Source organism: Mustelus asterias, chromosome 7 (assembly GCF_964213995.1).
Source record: "Mustelus asterias chromosome 7, sMusAst1.hap1.1, whole genome shotgun sequence".
Taxonomy (NCBI): Eukaryota; Metazoa; Chordata; class Chondrichthyes; order Carcharhiniformes; family Triakidae; genus Mustelus; species Mustelus asterias.
In genome coordinates, this window is record NC_135807.1 from 76,260,712 (window position 1) to 76,277,063 (window position 16,352).

Below are 16,352 nucleotides of genomic sequence, written 5' to 3' on the forward strand. Positions count from 1 at the left end.
GAATGTATATATAATGTAAACTTTAAATATATAATTTAAAATATGTTCCCTTTCATATTGAAATCCACAAAGTGGTATTTAAATACTCTGCAACTGTTTTTTTGGGATTTATTTTTGTTTGCATTGTTTGGAAAAGTAAACAATATGAAACTGATTTGTATAACTTATCACATTAGCCTGTAAATATGAACTTAATACTGTTGTTGATGTTATTTAGAATATGCATGTTGCCTACCTTAAAATAGCAGAGAGGGGAATTTGCTGCATAAGAGCTTATGTAGGCCTTAGGGGGCATCAAACCTTCTCTGTTTTTCGCTATAATCGTGACTGATCTTTCACCTCAACTCCACTTTCCCACATTACGGTGGCACAATGTTTAGCGCTTCACAGTACCAGGGACCCAGGTCTGATTCCAGCCTTGGGTGACTGTCTGTGTCGAGTTTGCAAAATCTCCCCCGTGTCTGCGTGGGTTTCCTCCGGGTGCTCCGGTTTCCTCTCTCAGTCCAACGATGCGCAGGTTAAGCATATTGGCTGTGCTAAATTGCCTCTTAATGTCAAAAGATGTGTAGGTTAGGGGGATTAGCGGGGTAAGTACGTGGCGATAGGGCCACGGTAAGAGGCTCTGTCAGAGAATTGGTGCAAACTCGATGGGCCGAATGCCCTCCTTCTGCACTGTCGGGTTTCTATGATTTATACCTCCTAATCCATGATTCCTTAGCATTCAAATGTCTATTCACCATAAATATATTCAAAGACTGAGCATTCATACCTCCCTGGAATAGAAAATTATAAAGATTCAAATCTCTCTAAATGAAGAACGTTTTCCTTATTGCAGTCCTAAATGGTAACCCCTTATTCAGATACTCCCCTGCCATGTGAAACATCTTCGTCGCATCTACACTATCAAGCCCCTTAAGAATTTTATACTTCTCAATAAGATCTCCTCCCATTCTTCCAAAATCCAGAGAACGTAAGCCTGATCTACACAGTCTCTCTTCATAGGACAAGACACCTCATCACATAAATCAGTGTAGTGAACCTTCTTCACACTCCCTCTATGGCAAGTAAACCCTGCCTTCGGTACAGAGCAATCAGAGTATGGTGTCGCCAAAGCTCTATATTACTGCAGTTAGACTTCCAACCTTCTCATATTCTATAATTCTTTTGCAATAATGTCTAGCATCATTTGCTTTCTGAATGGATTTCTGTATCTGCATATTAAGTATTGTGATTTACGCACAAGGATACCAAAGTCCCTCTGAATGCAGACATTTCCAAATTTCTCACTTGTAAAAGTATTCTGTATTCTATTTTTCCCTACATTACATTCCAGCTTCTATGTTCTTGCCCGTTCACTGAACCTTTGCTTCTTCTGTCTTTCAGAATCACTCCCTTACCTGCTCTGAATTTGTCCTATCTCAATCTGCCCTCAGGTTCCCAGCCCCTGCCAATCTAGTTTAAACCTCCTCATTAACACTCGCAAATCTCCCTATAAGGACATTTGTCCCAAGTCCTATTCGGGTATAGACCGTCAGGGTTGTACAGATCCCAACTTCCCCAGAACTGGCTCCAATGCCCCAGAAATATGATGCCCTCTTTCTTGCATCATCTCTCCAGCCAGGCATTCATCTGGTGTATTCTCCTATTCTCCTGGTGTACACTCACAAACACGTGGCCTTGGAAGTAATCTGGAGATTACTACCTTTGAGGTCCTGCTTGCTAATATCTCCAGTGCTTTTTCTTTGCTAACACTAATTTATTTAAATTCCTTATTCTGACTATACCTTTGGTTCCCCATCATGAACTCGGATTGTTTAATGTTGCTGCCTTTCCTTATTCACCATTATAGTTTCTCCTGCCTCTGCTTTTAGTGGATCTACATTGACTTTTACAAATCTCTCCCTTTTTACATACCTATGGAAGTTTTTACAATCCATTTTTATGTCTCTTATTTATTTATTCTCATGTTCTTTTTTAATTCCTTGGTCATCCTTTGCTAAAATCTGAAATCCTCTCAATACTTAGGTTCATTACTATTTTAGCATCATATAAGTCTCTGAGTTAAACCGAATTCTATCTTGAAATCCTCCTGTTAGCTGCAATCGGACAACATTTTCCATGGGTCTTTTAATACCTTAAGGGAATCTGTATCAATTGAAATTTATTAATTAGTTAATTATTGTTTTGCCATTGTTTCTATTATCATATCCTTAAATCTACGTTCTCAATCTACCTTAGCCAACTATTCATATCTGCACAGTTTTCATTGTTAAGATTTAAAATCCCAGTTTTGGACTTGACTAAATCATTCTCAAACTCAATATAAAATTCTGTCAATTTATGATCACACTTCCACTTGTTCTCTGCACTATTACTAAAAATTTGGTTTGCCTAGTCTGTATGAAGATTAAAATGCCCTCAGGTTCCCAGCCCCTGTTACATGGACTTTGATTTCCTATTTATACTTTGCCCAACACTGCAACTAATTTTAGGGAACCTACAAACTGCTCCACTTGTGTTTACTGCCCCTGTTGTTTCTTAGCCCCATACAAACTGATTCTACATCTTGATTTTCTGAACTGAGATCCTTTTGCTCTATTGTGTTACCCCATCCCTTGTTATCAGGACTATTCCAACACCCCTCCCTCACAATTCCCCTTTTTCCATTTTGCCTATCTCTTCTAAAGGTCTAGTAATCTGGAATATTTCATTCTTAACTGTAGTCACTCTGCAACTATGGCTCAGTAATGGCTATTAGATCTAACCCTTTTATTTCTATATGTGCTATTTTAATTCATTTATTTTATTCTGAATGCTTTGCGTATTTAGAAACAATGCCTTCAGCTTTAACTTTTTTCTCCTTTTATCTGATGTCACTAGTTACTATTAACCTTTGTTGGACTCTGTCCCATACTGAGCTACTCTAATTATTTTTACTTTGCTCCATAACCTTGACTTTTCTCTTAGTGTTTTTGAACTGTGCTTTCCTGAACTCTGCAATCCTACATCATTAGTTCAGGGCCCCTATCTTATGCCATAGTTATTTTATTCACGAGGACCTTGGTTCCATCCTGTTTTAATTTGAGCCTGTCCCAACTGGTCAGCTTTCGTTTCTGCAGTACTGGCACCTGTGCCTCATGAATTGAAACTATTGCCTCCCATACCCCTCTTTCAGCCACACGTTTAATCTTACAATCTCTTTATCCTGAAGCCAATTCGTGTGTGGGTTAGCTAACAATCCAAAATTATTCTGCTTTAATTTGAACCTTAGCTCCTCAAACTCATACAGCAGAGCCTCATTCCTAGCTCTGCTTATGTCATTGGTTCCTACGTGGACCACGGCAACTGAATTCCATGATGTGGAGATGCTGGCGTTGGACTGGGGTAAACACAGTAAGAAGTTTAACAACACCAGGTTAAAGTCCAACAGGTTTATTTGGTAGCAAAAGCCACACAAGCTTTCGGAGCCTTAAGCCTGGGTCACTGCCTGTGTGGAGTTTGCACATTCTCCCTGTGTTTGTGTGGGTTTCCTCCTGTTGCTCCGGTTTCCTCCCACAGTCCAAAGGTGTACAGATTAGGTGGATTGACCATGCTAAATTGTCCCTTAGTGTCCAAAGATGTACAAATTGGGGGATTAGTGGGGTAAATACATGGTGTTACAGGTATAGGGCCGGGGTAAGATGCTCTTTTGGAGAGTCGGTGTAGACTCGATGGTCCAAATGGTCTCCTTCTCCATTGTCGGTATTCTATGATTCTATGACATAAGATTCAGAGCGGGATTGGCAGAGAAGATGCTGAGACTATTTCCCCTGGCTGGAGTGTCCAGAACAATGGGGCTGTTATATATTTAAGTGGTTACATGATTGCTTTAAGATCCAGTCAGAAGATTTAATGGCAATGTCATTTGGGGTGTTTCACAGGCTCCTGTTAATTTTCAGTTTCAACAGCTCCTTCGTTAAAATTCTTGTTGTTATTTTGAATCTACGTGTGCAGACCACTTCTTTTTCTTTTTATCTAAAACCCACAACCCCTAACATGGGACATTACAAGGGCGCAGTTTCAGAATAAGGAGACCATAATCTCAGGCTAAAATGGGGAGAAACTTCTACCTTTAGAGGATTGTGAACCTTTGGAACTTTCTACCTCAATGAGATGCTGATGCTCAGTTGTTCAGTATATTCTAGCCTGAGATTGATAGATTTTTGGACTATCAAAGAATATAGGGATCAGATGGGAAAGTGGAGATGAGATTGAAGATCAGCCATGATCTTATGAAATGATGGAGCATGTTCAAGGTACTTCTGTTCTTATTTCTTATGTTCTCCAGTCGCAAGGTGATGTCTTTAATCCTAGCTCCAGACAAGCCACACAACCATTAGGGCTTCCAGTCATGACTGCAGTGAACACTATCTATCCTCAGACACTCTTGTCCCCTACCACTGCAACATTCCTTATTAGTCTTCCCTTTTAAATAGCCTCTTATACTGCAGCATCATTGACAGCATACTCACTCATCCTGCAGAGGTTTCCCTCATTTGCAGAGACATCAAAAACTTTGCATTAAGGGTACGGCAGCTGACTCCCCTTACCTGCTTGCTTCGCAATCTCACCTTACTACACCTAACCAGTAACCAGACCAGTACCATCACCCAACCAAAGTGGTGTCACTGCCTCTTGAATCAAAATGTCCAGTAACTCTCCCCCTACCTGATTCCATGCACTGTCAATATGTCAGACTCAGTAAGTGTAAGCTGAAGTTACTTGAGATTCAAAGGCTTACTGGTTGTCCAGGTTGGCAACATTCTCCTCAAACTCCCAACTTCATAAAAATTAAATTCATTGGAACATGGGCATCACAGGCTGAGCCACCATTTATTGCCAATCCCTAATTGCCCTTTGAACTGGGTGGTTTGCTGGGCCATTTCAGAGGGCATTTAAGAGTCACCCACATTGCTGTGGGTCTGAAATCACATGAAGACCAGACCAGATCAGATAAGGTGACAGATTTCTTTCCCTAAAGGACATTAGTGAACCAGATAGGTTTTTATGGCAGCAGTTCATGGTCATCGTTACTCTTTTAATTCCAGACATTTAAAAAAAAATTGATTTCAAATTTCACCAACTGTTGTGGTGCAATTCCAACCTGGGAACCCACAGCATTTCCCTGAGTCTCTGGATTATTGGTCCAGTGACAGTATTATTATACCACCACATGCTGTAGTTGAGAAGACTACCTGACTGCTATCCCTACCTAATGATTTTTATTTACATAATTAAACAAAGTTTGTGTTTCTCATCAGCATTGCACATATTTATAGGTTTTAACTAATTTATCTAGTTAAAATTGTAGGCTGATTAAATTCAACATTTACCTGTAATTTAGCCTTCCCACTCCTCCTTGTGATATCAATTTACAATTATTCTTCTGTCTCATTCATAGCCCACTCTTTCCTAGAGTTCCTCCCTCAGCTTTGGCCTTTTCTGCCACTGTGCACTTTGCCAGATCCTTGTCTTTCGTGTGTTACACATGAGATCACACAAACTTGAGCTGTCGCAAAACTCTGCTGCCCGATCCTAGCTCACACCATATCCTGCTCACCCAGCACCCTTATGCTCACTGACTTACAATAGCTCTCATCAAGCAATGCCTCAATTTTAAAATGATTAGCCTTGCTTTGAAATCCCTTCATGACCTTATCCCTCCCTATCTTTATAAACTCCATCAACCCTAAAACCTTCTGCGATCTCTGTACTCCTCCAATTCTGGTATCTTGCACATTGAGCATTTTAATAGTTCCATCATTGACAGCAGTGCTTTCAGCTGGCTGTATCCTAAACTCTGGATTCTTCATGTCTCCCTCTCTCCCCCATTCAGATATTCTTTACAACATATCTCTTTGAGCAAGCTTTACATTGTTAGTGTTAATATGGTGAATATTTTCTTTGCAATTATATTTACAACATCCTTATCAGTATAAAAATCTCCCTCCAGTATGAGGAATTTATGTCAGGAAATTGCATGTCCATACTCTGTATCAGGCTGTATTGCAAGCCCTCCCCATGTATTGTAACAAAGAATATTGCAAAAGGCAAAATACCGCAGACGTGGAAATCTGAAATATAAACAAAAAATGCAGGCAGCAGTTTCCCGGCCTGCTGGGTCGTTCCAGAATTTTCTGTTTGTGTGTTTTAAAAGGAATGTTTTAAATTGCACCATATACCGTTTCATGGCACTGTATAGTTACCTACAGTTAGGGATGAGAATGGTTAATTCTAGTATTGGAAAATAGGTTAATGGTGAATCAGCAGCTGGGCTTACATCAAAGTCGATTATTTTATCCCATTGAAAATCAGTGGCAAAACATGATTTAAAGCTGGCTGCTAATTCGCTGTCAGGGCATCTTGAGTTACTGCCATGGACCAAATAATCCCTCGTTCTTCATGATGCCTAATATGGAAGCAGTGAGGATATTAATGTAAACAGTACTGAGACTACCCCGTACTATTCCAATTAATGGTGATTCCTTTTGAATCAAAGGCAAAAGTTATCTTTTTAATTAGAACTTAACACTTGATGATATTAGACAAAACAAACTAAAAGCTTGTTGATACAATAGAAGCTGACCTCATACAGATTAGATCTATTGGGGGTGATTTTCAGGTTTGGGAATAAATCATTCTGAACAGTTAATGCAAATTTCACAAGAATAATAAAGCACTGATAAAACTCAGTTCTCCTGCGGATGGATGTTCCACCCTGTCAGTGCTGGCAGCCAATTAGAGGTTGGCAGCTCTTCAGTACTCAGCGGCGCCAACGGGAGACAATATTGCTGCTGATATCACACCAACCAAGGCCTCAGACTGAGAATCATAAAATCCCTACAGTGCTAAGAGGAGGCCATTCAGCCCATCGAGCCTGCACTGACCACAATCCCACCCAGGCCCTATGCCCATAACCCCAAGTATTTTACCCACTGATCCCCCGACACTAATTTAGCATGGCCACTCAGCCTAACCCGCAGATCTTTGGATTGTGGGAGGAAACCGGAGAACCCAGAGGAAACCCATGCAGACACGGGGAGAATATACAAACTCCACACAGACAATCACCCTAGGCTGGAATTGAACCCGGGTCCTTGGTGCTGTGAGGCAGCTGTGCGAACCACTGTGCCACCATGTCACCCATAAGGACCCAGACACAGGCTGATAGCGAGAGGGAATCACATGAGAGGCAGAGACGGATGTTAACGGCAAAGGCACGTGACTTTCATAGGAATGTCTCCACTCCCCAATCGCTGGCTTTCGGATGCCAGGTCCCTCGGAAGTTAATGAATGCCTTTGAACAATGGATCTGGCTCCCAGGAGCCCACAAACAAACACACGAGGTTTGTTGTCATGCTCACCATGTGGCAAAACCCCCACCACAGCTGGGTTAATACAAATTGGTGGTTGGGTGGGAAAGATGCTTCCTGCCCCCAGACTTAATCAGGGTGGAGGAAGGTGGCAAACCCTTATCCATCTCCACCACCAAATTTGCCTTGGAGAAGTCCACAAGACTTGGCCCTGTGCCCCTGGGAGGACTTTCTCACTCTCAGGACATTGGCGATCCAGGAGAATGCATGGCAGCATTTTACCCGGAATGGACAGAAGGAAATATCTCAATAGTTCCTGCAATGTGATTGATCTCCCTTCTTGAATGCAGTTACAACTGTTGTTTTCCTGAAATTGAGGGAAGAGTTCTTTTCCCTCTCAAACCTGTAAGATGAGTGCATGGAGTATCAACGTGAGCAGAAGTCCACCAGTTTTGAAGACCTGCGCTGAAATATTATCAGTGCCACAGGCTTAGCTGTTCCTCATCCATTTGATTGCTTGTTGCAGTTCTCCCACAGAAAATGGTTCACCCACTGGCGTATAGCCTGAAGAGTATCAGCTGCCATTATGGATTCATAGTTGAAGAATTGTTGAAAATAAACTTTACAGCATTAACAGCTGGCATTGTCATGCTTAAGAAGGGAAACACCAGACTGTGAGCGAAGGGAGATTTTGTCCCTTTGACGTTAGTCTTTAGATGGTCCTTGAAAAGAACGTTGCATACCATGATGGTGAACATATTGTTGTATCTCTAAATTTTTCTCTTCCCTTTGGCTTTACCGACTGAATTTGTCTTTGGGTGCCAGCCTGAGCTCTAAGAATGCTGCCTCTTGACTTGCCATCTTAAGTTATTCTATCAGGTGATGAAGGTTGCTTGTTTTTGTTCTAGGAGGTCATGTATTCCAGCATTGTTATCATTGAGCCAGTTGTGGTAATGCAATGCACGTCCAGGCACAGGAGTCTAGAAAAAGTTGATTTTACTTAATCACACTGTTATGGAATTGAGTTGGATTTGTGAAGAACCATCTATTAGAATATCAGGTCTTCAAATATCATGTCTGACCCATCAGATCTTTTTCACACCTTTTCTTGGGAATAGGGAGCTGTGGGGCACGTCGCCTTTCACCTAACCTTTGCTGGAAAATGACTGGTGAGAAATTTACATTGGAAAGTTGATGAGTTGCATGGGTTGAGCTGGGAAGTAAGGAAGCAGTGGAAAAATTACCACAATGGATTATGAAAATCTATCCATCTAGACCTCCCCTCTTATTTTCTGTATTCAATTCCCCTGGCTTGTCCAAACACAACCCACCCCTGCCCTATTGTTCCTGGTTGTTCAGTTTCACTCTCACTGAGCACTGACCTATTATTTCCTATTGACGCATTCTGCTTTCCTACCTTTGCCACTATTAATACTCTTCAGTCCCTAATGGCACCGTTAGCAGCCACTGGACTGGATTCTCCGATCTTGTTTGTTCCCGTTCCGCTGCTAGCAAGAATGCAAAATTTGGCGCTTAACCAAAATTACATTTACTGCAGTGGCACTGGAAAATCCCAGCTACAGACAAAGGCCAGAGGTTTCCGGCAACTTTGTCTCATGTCCATGACATCTTTGCCAATCTCTCCTTAGCTCCAACCTATCACTGACTTTCCATTCTGCCATCCCCCCCCTTCAAATATCTCATTTATCACATTTCTATCCCTTTTCAGTTCTGTAAAAGGGTCATAAGAACTCGAAACGTTAACTGTGTTTTTCCCTCCACAGATGTTGCTAGACCTGCTGAGATTATCCAGCATTTTCTGTTTTCATTATGAAAGTCTCGGTGGAAGCATGAAATAGAAATAAAAATTTAGAAAAGTCAGTGCACAAATTACCTTCAGCAGCAGAATGAATCCTATCATTCCCCTGCAGCCCTGGATTGCCATTACACAGGGTTCTCTTTAGTGTGTTTTGCTGAAAGAGTCAGGAATTACATTAGGACCTTAACTTTAACATTATTAATGGCTGCACAGTGGCACAGTAGTTAGCACTGCTGCCAGGGACCCGGGTTCAATTCTGGCCTCGGGTCACTGTCTGTGTGGAGTTTGCACATTCTCCCTGTGTCTGCGTGGGTTTCCTCCAAAGATGTGCGAGTTAGGTTGATTGGCCGTGCTAAATTGACTCCAGTGTCAGGGGGATTAGCAGGACAAATGTGTGGGGTTATGGGAATAGGGCCTGGGTAGGATTGTGGTTGGTGCGGACACGATGGGTCGAATGGCCTCCTGCACTGTAGTAATTCTATGTTTATATAAATATTATTGAAAAGCTCTGGCCAGATTCTTGTTGGAAGATCTCTCCAGAAACCTTTGGCACACAAAATGGGTTATGTCCATTACAACATGGATCATGGGCCATTCATACAACTCCCTTGCAGCCTTTTGTGCTCATATCTAGAATACCAGAAACTAGTACTGGGAATATCGTGTAGTGCACACATTTGGGTCTTATTTATTTAACACGTGTTCATGACTATCCTGTTTGAGATTAATTATGCTTAAAGATGATACAAGTGTTTAGAAATGAGTTATGTATTCTTTTGGAACAGCTCCATTGCTTGGGGTGGAAAAAGTGATGCAAGATGAAGAAGAATTTGAGAGTGCTTCTCAAGTATCAGGGCCTGTAAGTAGATTGAATTACAGATGACTTTGTCTATCGTGATGGATGATCTGTCATGATAAACCTGCTTGCAAAATCCATTACCAGTCTGAAGTTTTGCTTGAATTGAATATTTGGTTAAATTTTATTGTAAGTATTATGCAAGCCTAAGGGGGAAATTCTGTATAGATTTTTGAATGATAAAATCAGTAATATCTGCAGACTGTTTGCTGGAAGCAGCTTGATTACAGGAAACTGATAAAGAATCTTTGAAGACTAATTATCTTTTTTCAGACTACTTTTTCACAGAATAAGCATTTTTTTGTCTATATGTTTATTTTGTTGACAGAAATGTGCAGCAAGCATATGTTGTTCCCTCAGTTATTACATCCCAGTCCAGATATTTTGTGCCAACATTTCATGACTTAAATTTGTTTACACACATTTTCAAAAAAATAAACATTAAAGAAAGAACTTCCACTCTATTGCACCTTTCATCTCCTTGGGGCTTTCTAAAGCACTTCACATCCAATTAAGTACTTTTTGAAGTGTAGGCTCTGTTGTACTGTAGGCAAATATGGCATCAATTAACAGCAAGGCTCTACAAATAGCAATGATATAATTGATATTAGCTAATCTAATTTAATATTGTAGGTTGAAGGATAAATGGTGGCCAGATCAGCAGGAGACCTCCTCCCCCCTTCACCTCCATGTTCACGGTCTGTATTTATAGATGTTGCTGGAGGCAAGGTTGTTGGTAAACTGTAACTTTTATTTAACATTATACTAACTATGTACAATACAGACTTAGCATGAGGCTCTACATAGATAGAGCCAGCTCTCTCCAGGCTCTGAACTCATGTGATTTTACATGACTGATGATGTAGACTATAGACTATATAGTCACATATTTAATATTAACCCATTATACTACATCACCCCTCCCCCCAACTGCCTGCCTCCCAAGTATGACTCCCATAAATACTATTTACATAATCCTACATCTACCCTTGAAGCGTCTGCCTTCATCTCTAGTTTACAGAGATAAACGCTAAGGTGGTTTTGCCAATCTCCCAGACCATGTTTCCTCTTGGAGGTTGCAGAAGATTCAAGTTCTCCATGTTTTCTTTTGTATTTTCAGAGGTTATTGGTCCTTTGCTCAGGTTGTCTTCCTGATCATATGGGTAAGCAGTCGAGTCCATCGATGACCTTCTTCTTATCTATATAAACATGCTTCTGTTTCTTCTTGCTATCCCAGTTGTAGTCTCAACATGATCTTGAGATTTTTTGTCTTTTCCAGTATGTGGCCTTCTCAATTTCGATTGCTAATCCAGACTGATTCACCTGGTTGGAGTTCTGGTAAATCGTGTACTCTGTGAGGTTGATTGTAGCTTCTGGTTTACTTACACGATACTCCTGCTCCTTTTCCCTTCCTGTCTCAAGATCAGTTGATTTTAGACCAAGCATGATCATATGTGTAAATGATGTGGAGATGCCGGCGTTGGACTGGGGTAAACACAGTAAGAAGTTTAACAACACCAGGTTAAAGTCCAACAGGTTTATTTGGTAGCAAAAGCCACACAAGCTTTCGAGGCTCTGAGCCCCTTCTTCAGGTGAGTGGGAATTCTGTTGTGTAAAGACAGGGAGTTGGGTCTATAGTCTTCCTCCCATTACAAGTTCTGATGGAACCAACCCACTCCGAGGTGTGTGAAATGGTAGCTTAGCAATGCTAAGCTGATAGCATCATTCTTTTTCAACAAAGCTTTTACCACTCTTAGCCTCTTTTGGCCTTTCCATTTGCTTCTGGGGACATGGATGAACTAGTCATGTAGACAAATCCATAGTCTTCCGTAAATTTCTTGAATCATTTTTTGCAAACTGTGGACCAGTATTTGAAATGACAAGATCTGGAAAGCCATGTGTGACAAAAATTTCTTTGTGAATTAATGACTACTTATAAGCTTGGACCATGAAGACGTTCAACCTCAACAATTATGAAAAATGTCCTCCCCTCGAGCTCAAAAAGATCAGCACCACAGTTTGGATACACTCCACTTCCTTTTCCTGATGGATTGCACAGGTGATGCAGCTCCAAATCCTCTAGAGATATGGAGATCTTTGCCACCAGACTGGCACTTGAATTCTAGCATGGCATTATGTCCCTGCTGTCTTCTTTGAAGGATTTCAAGTCTGAGCACTCTTGGTATGACCATCCTTTCATTAGAAATGAGGAAGTGGCACAGTGGTTAGCACTGCTGCCTCACAGCGCTAGGAACCCAGGTTCAATTCTGGCCTTGGGTCACTGTCTGTGTGGAGTTTGCATGTTCTCCGTGTCTGCGTGGGTTTCCTCCGGGTGCTCCGGTTTCCTCCCACAGTCCAAAGATGTGCAGGTTAGGTTGATTGGCCATGATAAATTGCCCCTTAGTGTCAGGGGGACGAGGAGGGTAAATGTGTGCAGTTATGAGGATAGGATTTGGATGAGATTGTTGTCGGTGCAGACTCAATGGGCCAAATGGCCTCCTTCTGCACTGTAGATTCTATGATTCTATGAACATATGCATTGTTTGAGGGACTGTTCAGGATAGTATTGTTTGTAACATACTCTAGTCATCCATCAATACAGTATTCTCTAATTTTAGCACATTCTTCATCTGCTTTTTGTACTTGTCAGATTTCATTCAGCCTCTATGTTGTTGCTGTTGGAAAAGGCTTGATGGGCTGAATGGCCTACTCCTATTCCCTATGTTGGAAGGAATTTTGTAGTCAGTGAGGTACATGACTGTACATCCTTGATGAGATTTATATCCTAGAGTTCAGGCTTCTCAACAGGAATGTATCGCTGCTTATTGTTTGCCTTGGATAGATTTGTCAGTTTCCTGCTTGATGCTCTTCCATGTAAAGAACTTATTGCTCCTTCACCTGCTGTTCTTGGAAATCTTCTGCCAAGTTTTCTCCAGCTTTTCATATGGTTCCATGAGATTCCAGTGCTCCTGTTTCAGAAGACTGGTTTCAATCTTCCCAAAGCCTGTGAATAGTTTTGGGAACTCTGTTGACTTTTCAAGGCTTCCTAATTAATTGGCCTGTAATTCCCTAGCTCCCCAGCATCAGATTTGGGGGGCATCTCATTCTTGTGCTAGGGAATCCCTCTCAAAAGTTCCCAGGTAATGGTTTACCCAGCAAATGTCCAGAAGCTAACTTTTCCTGGACAATTGCACTGCGCTGGGAACCATCCAACAAAGTGATTGGATGCTTCTGCCAGTGTTACACTAATAGCTACTCTGAAGAAAGAAAAGCACTTCTAACTTTAGCGTAACTATTTCAGATACCCAGACCGAGCCCCGCAAGGGACACCCTCCCCACACACAACCCACCATGGGACTCCTCCATATCCTCTCCAACTAAGCACCTCACCTCTCATGGCACCCCCACCCATATGGGACTCTTTCCCCTCCCCCCCACCCCCCACCCCCCACCCCCCGCCCCCCAGCTAGAGCTGAACCCTGGTCTAGCCAAACCCCCCAGATACAACCCTCCCGACCCAAACCCCACTGCACCTGACCTGATCCCCACATCACCACCCCCTCACTCTCACGACCTATCTCCAGACATAAACAGACCTGACCCCCCTCAAACCTGTCGACCCAACCCCCCTCCCAACCTGACTCCCACACCCCCATCATGGCCTCCAATCTCTCACTGACATGAAACTCTACCGACCTGACCAGCTCCCACTGACCTGACCCACCCAGATACCCAACCCAACCCAACCCAATATCTGACCAACCCCCCCGGAAAGTTCAACCCTCCAGCGGATATCCCACTTCACCCCGTCAATCTTCTCTCCCTCCCTGCCCCCTGATTTTCGACTCACCATGTCTGAACCCCCACCCTTCACATCCTATTCACCTCCCTTAGGCACTTACCTTCTCCCTGGCCTGTTATTTTACAATGGGACATCTATACTTACCTGGTTTATGGCAGTGAGTGCCATAAAATAGGAGGTGCATCACCCTTCATGCCATTAGAGACCTCTGCGCTGCTTGAATCTCACTTGGTCTGAGTCAGAAAGGTCAGGCGAGACAAGCACTTAAGAAATTTAGTGCAGTTAAGTTAGACCGGGATGGCAAATCACCACTGATTGCCGCTCTGAGGAAGTTATGGTCCATTAACTTTGTAGATGAGTTGTAGATCTGTGCACACTTTTTGACTTAACTGTGAGCGCTCTTGGTTATAGATCACATCACAAGTTTCTGTGATTTCTTCCTTTGTACTGGAGTTTAGCAGTCAGTTGTCCTTTGACATTTAGCTGAATGCCACCTGGACCATGGAGTCTTCTGATCGATGGCTGGAGGAATTCTGGCTTCAACCACTGTCCGGTATCTGAAAGAACTGAAACTCCTGCTCCAGTGCCTAATTTGAAGTTTGTCTGGTGTCTGCTGACCATAATGTCTGCTCTCCAATAGTTACCACTTGTTCCTGTAATTTCTCCCAAGAATGGCACTTGATTATCTTTTTCATCTTCACATTGAGTGGCTGCAGACCTGAGTGGGGAACATGGACTGTTAGCATATATTCCAGCTGGCCTGAACTACTTTAAGCCAGCCACTATCTCTTAAAAGGGAGATGCATTCAGGTTGCAGCAAATGCTGGCAGTAGCAGGGGGAGATATTTTTAACACACACATAAAAAATAGGAGGAAAAGTAGGTCATTCATAGAACCATAGAATCCCTACAGTGCAGAAGGAGGTCATTTGGCCCACCGAGTCTGCACTGACTCTCCAACAGAGCATTTTATCCAGGCACTATTCCCGTAACCCCTCAAATCTGCTTTGCCATTGAATAAGATCATGGCTGATCTGTTTGTGTTTTTAATTCCACATTCTCATTTACCCTCAATAACCTTTGATTTTCTTGTCTAACAAGAATCTATCTACCTCCTCCCTAAAAATATTCAATGACTCCTCCTCCCCTGCCTTCTGAGGCAGAGAGTTCCAAAGTCGCACAATCCTATGAGAGAAAAAAATTAACCTGATCTCTATCCTGAAAACAGTGTCCCCTAGTTCTGGACTCACCCAAAAGAGAAAACATCATTTCCATGTCCCCCTTGTCAAGATTGTTCAGGATCTTATATACTTCAATCAAGTCACCGATCACTCTTCTAAACATCAATGGAAACAAGCCCAGTCCATCCACCCTTTCCTCATAAGACAACTTGCTCACTCTAGGTATTAATCTAGTAAACATCCTCTGAACTGCCCCCAACACATTTACATCCTTCTGTACATAAGGAGGCTGAAACTGCACACACTATTCGAGATGTGGTCTCACCAATGCCCTGTATAACTGAGGCATAACATCCTTATATTCATGTTTCCTTCCTCTTATAAAGGAGAGCATTCCATTAGCCTTCTTAATTATTTGTTGCATGCTAACTTTTTGTGATTTGTATACTAGAAGTTTGAGAATTAGCACAATGGGGCAGATAATGTGCTCCCACATTTCTCCAACAGAACACTCAAGGCCTCGATGTAAGAGGTCCTCTATCCAGAGGGTCCAGGATTTCCAGCAGATAGACATTGCAAAGGAAACAGGGAGCAAACACTCATCATGTCAATGTCACCAGTGTAAACCTGAGCACCTTGAAGTTGTTCAATAATCTCACACAAGTGGTCAGTAAATATATCTTCAAATACCATATTCTTACAACCTGTAACCTTGCTTCTCTACCTTCACTCATCCATCAACATTATCAACCATGACTCATACCTTAAGTTCATAGTTTCCCCTCACCTTCACTCATTTAGCAATGTTGCAAGCCTCAAACTCACATGTCACTGTTTGCACACAGTGCCAGCTATTCAACTATGACAACTGCGTCAACCAAACATATTGCAGCACACTCACTGCATACATTCACTTTCCTTTCTCTTGCAGGAAAAGGTACCATGTAATCAAAGGCAACAGCACCTGTCCTATGGTGGACTGGCATGGCTGCGTCGTTAAAGTTTTTAAAGTTTATTTATTAGTCACAAGTAAGGCTTACATTAACAATGAAGTTACTGTGTGAAATTCCCCTAGTCGTCACACTCCGGCACCTGTTCGGGTCAATGCACCTAACCAGCACATCGTTCAGACCATGGAAGGGAGCTGGAACACCCAGAGGAAACCCACGCAGACACAGGGAGAATGCGCAAACTCCACATTGACAGTGACCCAAGTCAAGAATCGAACCCGGGTCCCTGGTGCTGTGAAGCAGCAGTGCTAACCACTGTGCTACCGTGCCACCCGCCCGCCATTATCCTGATGGAGGAGCTAGTTCTCACCTTCATTGAAGTGGCTAGCATTG

The 16,352-nt window shown here is 42.3% G+C and overlaps 1 protein-coding gene across 1 annotated transcript in view; it reads left to right on the plus strand.

Annotated features, from left to right (window-relative positions):
* The window catches only part of c7h8orf34 (chromosome 7 C8orf34 homolog), a 408,768-nt gene that overhangs the window by 343,262 nt on the left and 49,154 nt on the right, over positions 1-16,352 (plus strand). The window contains exon 10 of the mRNA XM_078217096.1: positions 9,957-10,030. Coding sequence (XP_078073222.1) covers positions 9,957-10,030 — 74 coding nt within the window. The remainder of the gene's footprint in view (positions 1-9,956; positions 10,031-16,352) is intronic.